The sequence below is a fragment of the Microtus oregoni genome, unplaced genomic scaffold (assembly GCF_018167655.1).
Source record: "Microtus oregoni isolate MIOR12 unplaced genomic scaffold, Mior012 000028F_ref0000031, whole genome shotgun sequence".
NCBI lineage: Eukaryota > Metazoa > Chordata > Mammalia > Rodentia > Cricetidae > Microtus > Microtus oregoni.
The window spans coordinates 19,849,779-19,860,724 of record NW_024543087.1 but is presented as its reverse complement, the minus strand read 5'-3'; the positions used below and the strand labels follow the sequence as shown (position 1 = coordinate 19,860,724).

The window sequence follows — 10,946 nt, the reverse complement described above, 5'->3', positions numbered from 1 at the left end:
CCTGGCCACGCCTCTGAGCTCTAAGTGTAGTTCCTACCTCCTGGCTGCCACTTCATTGTCTGTGGATTCTGCTTCACCGTGACAGCAGTGGCAATCATGGAGATGGATGTCACCAGTGACACCGTGGAAGTGCTGCCCCAGCACAAGTTCGATGTCAGGTCCCTGGAAGCCTATCTGAATCAGTATTTGCCTGGCTTTGGGACAGAGCCCCTGGCAGTGCTGACTGTTACTCAATACAGGTATCTATCCATAGCCTTCGCCTTCAGCTAGAGCAAGTCTGTGCTTGGTGCTTTTCTTCTTTGGGCCCTGGGTGGGTTTCTCATTTGCCCAGTCGCGATTGGTTTCCCTGCAAAGACGCTTCTCCTGTATGGCTTCTCTCCTTGAATCCCAGGCTAGTCTGAATTAGAAGGCAGTAGTAGAGGCAGTGTTCATTATGCAATGCAATCTTGTTAAGGACTAAAATCGTTTGCCTAATTGACTGAGATGGATGAAGCTGGACACTTTTGAAGAAAAAGATGCTTTCTGTGACCTTTTGTGCTACAATCTGAAGATTATTTTCTGGAAGACTGGTGCCATTTTAATTGACCGTAGTCACTTGAGGCTAGGTTAATAACACCACTTGAAGTATTTAGGCCCAAGTTCTTGAAAGAAGGGAATTAAATTGGATGAGATGACCCTGAGGTTGCCTTTCCCCACTGGCAAGTGAATCTGACTTTAATCTGATGTTTTGCAATAAATAGTTTTCATTTTTATATGATTCCAGTGTAAAACCATTTTATATGGTTCCACTATAAAACCATTTTATATGATTTTATGATGCTCCCAGTCAATTGTGTGTGGCCTTTTTCTCTGGGGATTTAACTGTAACATAAATTCTGAAACCAAAGTTTCTTTCTTATAATTTGCTCGATCCCATTTGTCTTGGTAAGGAAATCTTGAAGTATGATGAAGTAATGTAGGTGAGAGGGCTTGAGCATTGACATATCTGTATAGAGGTGAAATAAGGAATAGTTGACTCTTATGCTTTGTGTTTTAAACAGACTGAAACAGATCAAAGTTTAAATTTCAGTAGTTAGTCCAGTCCGTGTGGAATTTGGCCAGCTTGTTATCTGACCATCCCATCCTACTCTGAGATAAAGGTCATATATTCTCAGGCTAATGTGGTCCTGTATTATCTTGAAAGTAATTCTTAATTAAGTTGATATTCATCAAAATCATGGTCTTGAAATGAAATTAGGTGTGAAGCAGAACTTATTTCTGAAACCAAGTCTGGTGCTACTGGCTTTAATCCCAACACTTGGAGGCCAAGGAAGGATGATAGTAAGGTCAGCTCAGACTATGTAGTGATCACAAGTCTCAAAAACCGTTTTTCCAGAACCGTTATATAGGCTTGGTTTAACATACATGCATGGAAGTACAGATTCAACACAGAAGACACATTCATTTCCCTAGATGAAAACATTTTAAAATTAAAAATATACTAGGCCACAAAAGTATCAAAAAATCTTTTTGAACTTTGGGCCAGTGAGATGGCTTATCAGGTATGCACCTACTGCCAAGCCTGATGCCCTGTGGTCAGTCCTTAGAAACTGCATTGTAGGAGAGAGCCAGTTCCCGAAAGTTGTCCTCTGACCTCCACATGTGCCCCACATAAGTAAATACAAAAACCCACACATTTTCACAATATAAGGACAAGCTTTTTAACAGGACAAAAACAGCAAACAAATACCATGTAGAAAGTAACGTTCATATGCTGGTGAGTCAATGAGCAACATGGTAATAGTTTGTTAAGATAAATATATACACCACCTGCATTTCTATATCTTAGCAACAATCAGAGTATGACATTCAAAAAGCTCTGATAAGAACATGTTTTAAGGGGGCTGGAGAGATGGCTCAGTGGTTAAGAGCATTGCCTGCTCTTCCAAAGGTCCTGAGTTCAATTCCCGGCCACCACATGGTGGCTCACAACCATCTGTAATGAGGTCTGGTGCCCTCTTCTGGCCTGCAGACATGCACACAGACAGAATATTGTATACATAATAAATAAATAAATATTTTAAAAAAAGAACATGTTTTTTAAAAAAAACAATTACCTAAACACCAGGCTAATAGGTATGCAAAACCTTTGTATAGAACATGACAAAGCCTTATTAGGAATTTTTCAAGAACTTTAGAAATTTAGAAATAACATACATGAAGAGGAAAAGTCAGTGCTGTAATTTTTCCCAACTGATCTAGTATAGGTTCAAACAATGCCAATGAAAATCCTCTGTTTTTCTCTAATTAAAAAAAAAACTTCTAAATTTTCTGCAAAAGACCAAAGGGTTACTAGAAGCATTCCTAATGAAAAACAAAATGGGAGGTTTGGATTAAGTAGCATAGTATTAGCACACAAGTGATTAACTGTGTCGGTGAGGCAAGGTTCACAAAGGACCCATGTTTATAGAACTGGTGTGAGAATGTTGACTCAGAATCAGCTTGGGAGAAATGGGAAGAGCCATAGAAAAAGGCTTTTCAGGAGTTTGTGGTGAGAAAACTACTATCCCTATGAAACATTGCTGGGGTCTACCTCAGTAAATAGAGTGCCCCCTGGCATGGATGAAACTAAGTGTTTAACCCCAGTGCCACATAAACCAGGCACAGTTTGTGGTGCAAACCTGCAGTCCTAGCACAGAGAGATAGAGACAATAAGAGTGGGCGTTCAGAGCCACCCTTAAACAACTTCACACAATTGTCCTCTGGCCTGCTTTTGCAGATGGTGGTGTGCATGTTCACACACATCAGGTACGTGCATGGTTAAGATATGAGACTTTAAAGACTCGTTAAAGTATGAGTCACTGTAACTGCCCTTGACCAACCTTTGACATTATTCTGTAAAACTGAGATTGAGAAAACATGCATGCCCTTTGCCCCAGTGATCATTCTTTCTTAGAATCAAGAAAGTATTTTTACCAGGCTATCAAGAAGTCACCTACAGACTATCCATCGTGTTGCTTATAATGGAACAACTTTAAAACGATAATATTAGTAAAATGAAAGAATAAATTGCCCATGTGCATAGTGGACTGCAATACATTAGTGAAAATGATTCCCCCACAGTTGTACATAACATATATAAAAGCAAGGGACAAATATAGAGCATGTGGCTTAAGGAGTTAAACTTCAAGAGAACAATAAGCATGAAATTCAAGGCAGAGCTACTCAAAGGCCTGGTAATTTCTTCAAGATAGAATATGGCTTTGTTTGCTGTAGCTATTCTGTGCCTTCTAGGTTTTGTAAACATTCTTTTTAGTTATGAAAAAATCTTAGCTTTCAAATATTAAGTCATTTTGGGAATATAAAATATAGTTAAACAGCATTGTAAACATTACATAGCTTGACAAAATAAGCTGGGTGGTGGTGGTGCACACCTTTAATCCTAGCACTTGGGAGGCAAAGGCAGGTGGATCTCTGTAAGTTCGAGTCCAGCCTGGTCTACAGAGCGAGTTCCAAAACAGCCAGAGCTATATAAAGAAACCCTGTCTCAAAAATGAAAACCTTCTGTCTTGTAGCATTGTGCCAAATGTGTATCTAGCTCTGTTGTTGGTCTTCAGCATGCTCCACTCTACATGAAGCAGAGAGACAATAAACATGAATGATTTCTAAGTATTATTTGCAGGTTTATGCTATTTGCAGTGTTATGGGGTGCAGAAAATGTTGAGGACAAAGCAGGAAGGCTACACTGAAAAGGTAGCAGCCCACAAAGACTAGAAGGGGTTGAGGATGAGACCATGGAAGCTTTCAAGGCACAGGGGACCACTGAAGCAAAGGCCAGGTATGGGGAGTGTGGCTCATGTGTCAAGGAACACAGATGAAGTACTGTAAGCAGGGGTAACAGAAGCCCTGTCGACAGCCATAGGGACTTTGCCCCTCACTTTGAGTTGAAGTGGGGAAAATTGGAGATTTTTGAGTAGAGGAGGAAATAATTTGCTGTCCTTATTGTTTTCAGCAGAAACTCTGCTGTGTTGAGTTTGGATGCAGAGAGCAAAGTTGGAAACAAAACCAGTATGTTAGAGTTCCTGCAGAGGCGTTTGTGGCACAGGCCAGGGTGGCGGGGTAAACCAGGTGAGATCAGATCACAGTCTAGGTAGATTTAGAAAGAGCGGCTAATAATTAGATGTGGGTTAGGAAAGGGAGAGATGTAGTTGTTCTCGTCTGGCCGTGCTACCTGAGCGTGGGGTTATCATGAGCTAAAACAAAGGTGAACATAAAAGATGTCACGGTTTGAGGGATAATGTCCCTGCAGGCTTATGCTTTGAACTCTTGGCCCCTAGCTGGTGGAGCTTCTTCAGTGGTTGGTAGAACTGAAGCAGGCAAATGTAGGCAAGACTTAGCCACTTGGCACTCTGAGTGGAGACCCCCTTTCTAATCATGTTCTTCGCACCTGGGAGCCCTACCTGAATAAAGCTGCATGGACCTTCTGCTCCAAACAAGGCAGTAGGTCACTCCTGCCTCGGGAACTCTTGGGTGACTGGCATGTTTTGTTTGGTGTCCATTCGTGTGTGTCTTGGAACATACTGAAAATATCCTGGAACTAGATGCAAAAGGCCAATCTGGTCTGCGTTCGTCTTGGGGGTATAAATACTAAAGCGAATTGTGTTCTCTGGTAAACTTTTAGACTTGTATTTACCGTCTTATGCCTATGCTTGGTTAGGCATGTGTATGAGTAAAATCAGGTTCTTCATGGGAAAGGACATTCACAATAAGCACTTACATAACCCAAGCCTGTCAATCAAAAGCAAAGCGCCCACATTATGCCCCTTAGCAACTAACTCTTCCTTCTCCTGGATCCCATGGAAGAAAGTCCCAAAGAATAACCACTGCTTTGTGGCATTCTTGCTCAAGTAGCCCACCATTTCTCTGTATTAGGCCCAGCGCCATCTCTTTACATCAAACCTCTTGGGCCTTGACATTGATGTGTGCTTTTTCAGTTTTTGTGGGTAAGACACCCCATGCCTGGAAACACCCAGACCACTGACAACAGAACCCTTGGGACTTGTGGCTTAGCTTATAGAAGTGGGGTGTAGGGGACAGGCCTTGACGGTCATGTGTGCTTCTGATGCCACCTGGAGCTCTCTGCTTCCTGGTTTGCTGAGAAGTGGGAAGCAACTGCTGCAATCTCTTGGCACCATAAACTGAACCACTTTGACATGCTTTCCCCCATTGAGACAGACCATATACCCTGTAACTGGGAGCCCCCCAAAAGTGTTTTTCTGTCTATTGCTTCTGGCCGACACTTTATCATAGTGATGAGAAATGCTAGTCACACGGAGGAAATGTGAAGGCAGTTCTGTGCTGTGACTTTGAGGATGGTTCCTAGACACTTCAGTGAATACGTCGGAGTGACCAACTGGATATAGATCAGGGCAGAGGCCTTGTCTAGGCATAGGTTTGAGAGCTGATAGAGAAGGCATTGGAAACCACAATGCAGAAAGGCTTACTTGGAAAAAGAGTCTAAATAAATTGGAGGTTTGGGGTTCCAGCCACAGCACCCCAGTAATAAGAAGTTGGAGAGTTAAAGGGAGAAGGAGTGGCCAGACGGTAAAAGAGTGGCATGGATTGTGCTAGTGATCTTGAGAAGGCGATATCAGTGGAAAGGTGCGGAGGAAGCTTGATTGGAGTGGGTTCAAGGCAAACTTTGATTAAGACAGTTGCAGTGGAGAGGGATGAAGAGGAGCCAAGAAAAGGTTTCGGGAAAAACCAAATAACCAGTGATTAAGAATTTGTGCAAGAGAAGATTCTAGAGCAAAGACCTCGAGAAGGAAAAAAAAAAAGCTCTGGAGGAAAAGTTATCCTGTTGGTCAGAAACCAGGCTTCACCTACAGTTCTGATAGAAAGGTATCCTGGATGTCAGAAGCCAGGCTTTACCTGTAGCTATGAAGGGAATGGTATCCTAGCAGTCAGAAGCCAGACTATACCTACAGCTTTGATGGAAAGGTATCCTGGCTATGTTCTGGTGGGGGTGGTTTCACTGCAGGAATGTTGCAATCCTGCTCCTCTCCAAGAGGAACTCTTACAGCCCAGCTCTGCTCCACCCTGCTGGGAGAGTTTCCCCACAGATATACCCATTGCTTGTCTGCTCCTGCTCCACTCAGGGAGTTTCCCAGCAGAGATGCCCATGGATTCCTTGCTCCAGCGAAAGTTGTTACTTCTCTGCCCCACTCCACTCTGGCAAAAGAAGATTTTCACTCAAAACTCATTCAGGAGTGGCCACCTCTGCCGGGGTGGAAAAAGGCAGCTGCCAACTGAACAGGCACAGGCTTATATGGGGCTTCTTAGGGGCAGTTTTTCCCAGGGTGGAGATTTTCAGGGTGGGACTTGGTTGGATTCCAATCCCTGAGTTTGTATAAGCTCAGAAATGAGCTGGATTTCATGCTCAGGGGTTGGTTGGTTTTGTGTTCGGAGATAGGCTGGTTTTTCTGCTTAGAAATTGGTTGGTTTTGTGCTCAGTTGGTCAGGGGCAGAATGTTTCTTTGACTCTGGTTTCAGGGCCAAACTAAGTGTGTGTGTGTGTGTGTGTGTGTGTGTGTGTGTGTGTGTGTTTTGGCTCTGGCTTCAGGGTCAGAGGGTGTTTCTTTGGCTCTGGTTTCAGAGCCATCATGTGTTTCTTTCACCAGCTCTGGTTTCAGGGCCAGGGTGTTTGGTTTTTGGCTGGCCCTTTACCCCTATACCTTTACCCCCTGAACCTTCTCTCCTGCCTTGTGTCACTCTCTTGAGAAGCTATCTCTGGACTGTCAGAGCCTCCTTTGGCCTGAATGTTGTATCCAAGGTGACACTGAGCCAGTTTCAGGAGAATAACACCTGCACCTTATTTGCTTCAGACAAGACCACTCTCAGGTGGAGAAGTGTGCAGAGTTCACCCCATGTCCAACTCCCACTAAGTAACTTTGTCTAGCAGTGTACCCTTGCGTGGCTTCTTCCCCTCCCTGAGATCTGCCTTGCCCCCTTCTGTGTGGGGATATAATGAGAGGCACCATTTATAAGGAAGCAGGTCATCGCTGCACACCAAGTCTGCTGGCCCCTCCGCTGTGGGCCTCTGAGACTGTAGAACCATGAGAAGTAAGCTTTTGCAGTTTATAAACTACCCAGCCTATGGTGTTTTGTTTATTGGCACACGCAGACTATGGAAGGCTTCTCAACCAGGATAGGACCCACACACTCACCCTTTGCTCCTCACCTGTCACTGCAGGGGTACAGGAGACGAAGAACAAACCCTACATGTCTGATGGGTTACTGCAAGAACTCTGAAAAAATTCATATGATTCTCTCCTGTCTGTATGATATAACTTATCTTTATTTGCTTCTAAGAGGGTAAGGGTGGCATATTAGGGTCTTGTGATATTAATGGATAGCCAGGATTTTATCAAAATAACCCATCCTAGCTGCCTACCTAAACAGAAGGATTCAGTTCTTATCAATAGTCAAAGTACCATGTCTTACAACAGACTTCACTGAAGTAATAAGGGCGGCGGGGCCGCTTCCCCAGCACCCCAGCCGCCCGCTCAGCTAGCTTATGCCCCGAAATAACAACACACAAACTATATTCATTTAAACACTGCTTGGCCCATTCTCTTCTAGGCTAATTCTCACATATTAATTTAGCCCATTTCTAATCATCTGTGCGTAGCACCCCAAGGTGCGCTTACCGGGGAGATTCTAGCCTAGTCCATCCTGGGTTGAAGCTTCATCCCGGGAGCGGAGCATGGCGTCTCTCTCTGAGGCGTCTGCTCCCGAGAGGAAAGCGGTCAAGTCTCTGACCTCACTTCCTCTTCCTCCCAGTGTTCTGTCCTGTTTTCTCCTCCCACCTATCCTCTAACCAATAAAATGGGCCAGGGCAGTGCCTTTATTAGCCAATGACCTTCCTCCATCATTTCCCCTTTTTCGGTTTAAACAAAAAAAAGGCTTTAACATAGCAAAATTACATATAACAAAACAGTTATCAAGTAAAAGTTACAATAATCTTTATCATAACTAAGGAAAACTATAACTATAACTAACTATTCTTTACTCCAAAGACTCCAGAAAGATACACTACTACCTAAGCAAACAAGAAAAAAGCAACTTTTAAAACTCTAGAAATGACAGAGACATCTCGCTGCCTGGACAGTCACCCAAAGTTCCTCTGTACCATTGGGGCATCCATCTTCAGCCTTCAGGCCCATGGTATCCAGCAGACATTTCCATAAAGCAGGAAAATTCAAAGTCAGTTCAGTCACTATCTGTTGTGTCCTGCAGCATGTCTCGCAGACTCTTTCATGAATCAGGAACCCCGAAAGATCATCTCACCTTAGGCAAGTTCAGTAGTCCTCTCTCTGCGGGTTCTCTGTGTCCAGTTTATGCAATAGTCCAGGCAAGAGCAGTTTCTTGCCCAAATGGCTATCAAACTCCATAAGGTGCCTCTTCGATGCCCATCTTCCTCTTGAAGTAGATTGGTGCTGCCAGGAGCAGAGTGCCTCATTGTCATGAAAAGTCCTCAGTTATTAAAACATTAAATGTCCTATTCTATAATCTTTGAAAGACATGAAGACATGAAGAATGTCTATCTGAAATATATCTCTATATATCTAGAAAATCTAACTAACATGACTACAAGCTTTACTATTATCAATGATTATCCATTAACAATCTATATTTCTTAATTATACAGTACATATTTAAATGAACTACACAATCACAATACCTTAATCAAAATCAGAAACACTTATACATATAACAAAACTGACCTTAAATCTCTAACAATAAAGCAAAATCTATACTAATGCAAATTATTCATACCTATATCATATCCCCCTTTAAATGTAAAAGAACGTTTATAAACCATATTTGGGAACATGGGCGCAGTTTTTTCTCTCCAAACTGCTTCCTGCTGAATGGGGGCGTCGTTAATTAGGTCTTTCATGGTATAACCTGTGTGCTAGTTTCATCTCAGTTGGCAGTTGAGCGAAGCAATTTTCTGAAGGTGTTCACACCAACCCTTCAGGAGGGCGTGGTCCATCATACCAAATCGGGATAAATGCAATCCACAAGGTCTGATCCTCTGTGAAAACAAAAGAAGAATCTCTTTTCCAAAGTATCATATCCTTAGATCCAAATTCTGAAATCATACCCTCATGATATCCGTTCTGGTTCCACTTGGCAGCCCATATAATGAAATGTCTCTCTGTACTTAGCTCCTTCACAGTCAAAAATTTTAAAGAAAACACAATGTACATAATCCAGACTCTCTGTGAATTTTCCATTTTTACGTGGCTTATTTTTCTTTATTTATTTTAATCTCTTAACTATCTGTACTCTGTCTCTTTAAAGACTTTACCCTTTTTTTTAAGACATTTACTTTATTCTCTATATTCTTATTCTTCTCTCTCTCAAGCCTATGTACATTCATCCAACACTGTGATCCACTGAGGTCTGTTATGTCTGAATCTGTTTTATTGTGAATCTGTAATATTTTTACTATCCAGGAGCATTTCTTAAAATGTTAAGCACTTCTTAAAAACTTAAGTTGCACCATGTACAGGTAATACGGTACCACCTGTGTCCTGCCCAGTCTAAACCTTAACTGTGCTGTTATTATGGTAATTACGGTAGTTCCTGCCAACCAGCACAGTTCAGCAAGGAGCAGCCGCTCCTGCCTCAGATCCATTTGGTGCCCCTGAGCTGTGCACAGTTTCAGGCACACAGCAAGTCCTCATTGGAGCCGCACTCAGCAGTTTAATTTTGAGACTGAGCATGCAGCACAGAAACTCTTTTTATCCAAGTTACAACCAAATCTGACACGCAGAGCAGTGCGCAGTCTGAAAACACGTCTCTTCCACCATGCTCTTCCGCCTGCCTAAGCCTGATTCTGCCATCTGCCCAGGTGCAGGCGGGGAGCGCTGAGAGCACTCTCCTTCCGATCCCAAGCGGGAACACAAACATCCAGTCCCATAAAATCCATTGAAATGCTTTAAAGCCAGAGTTTGCACTGGCGGCACAGTCCCAAGAAGCCGCACTTTAAAATGACGCAGCTTTTTTTTCTGCTGCTGTTGCCGAATCAGGAAATCTCTCTACAGCACGCCACCAACAAACAGCAAAAATCTGTGTTAAAGTCTCTCTCCCTTATTTTTAAGCCTTCTCAGGTTTTTAAGTGGATTTAGTCCATCACGTCGGGCGCCACTCTGTTGTGTTACGAGCAGCAGGGCTGCGTCCCTGGCACGCGGCCGCCCGCATGGCTAGCTTTACCTGAAATAATTACACGGAAACTGTATTCTTTTAAACACTGCCTGACCCATTAGTTTCAGTTTCTTATTGGCTAGCTCTTACATATTGATCTAACCCATTTCTATTAATCTGTGTAGCCCACGAGCTGGCTTACCAGGAAAGATCTTAACCTGCGTCTGTTTGGAGTGGGAGAACCATGGCGACTCCCTGACTCAGCTTCTTTCTCCCAGCATTCCGTTCTGTTTACTCCGCCTACCTAAGGGTTGGCCTATCAAATGGGTCTAGGCAGTTTCTTTATTAATAAGAAATCACTCCCACATCACTTCACCAATTTCTTTAGCACCAGATATCTTGTTCAAGTTCTTAACTCAAGTTCTATGAGCTCAGTGGTTTGCACCCTGAGGTCATCAATGCTTCCCCACTGCTGGGGTCCTGCTGGGTGGGGTGGGAAGATTTAACCAGTGCTGTGTTGAGGTGGTGATAGTCCCCAGTGCAGGAGGGCTTCTGCATTTGTTTCCTTACTTTGTCTTTGTCAGAACTGGAGGAGGCATTTCTCCTGTTGCATTAGCAGAGTCCTCAGCTGCCAGCAGGCTGCCATCTATTTAGTGTCACCACGAACTCACCCTCCTCCAGCTGCTCGGGGCACCCCTGGGGCCAGCCCAGCCTTGAGATACATTTATGTTTGTCTCTTGTCTTTGCTGACA

At 43.3% G+C, this 10,946-nt stretch overlaps 1 protein-coding gene across 1 annotated transcript in view; it reads left to right on the top strand.

The window, feature by feature from the left end:
• The first annotated feature begins 56 nt into the window (after positions 1-56).
• Positions 57-10,946, top strand: part of Acad11 (acyl-CoA dehydrogenase family member 11) — a 75,925-nt gene continuing 65,035 nt past the window's right edge. Inside the window, exon 1 of the mRNA XM_041677237.1 lies at positions 57-239. Coding sequence (XP_041533171.1) covers positions 97-239 — 143 coding nt within the window. The 5' untranslated portion in view covers positions 57-96. The remainder of the gene's footprint in view (positions 240-10,946) is intronic.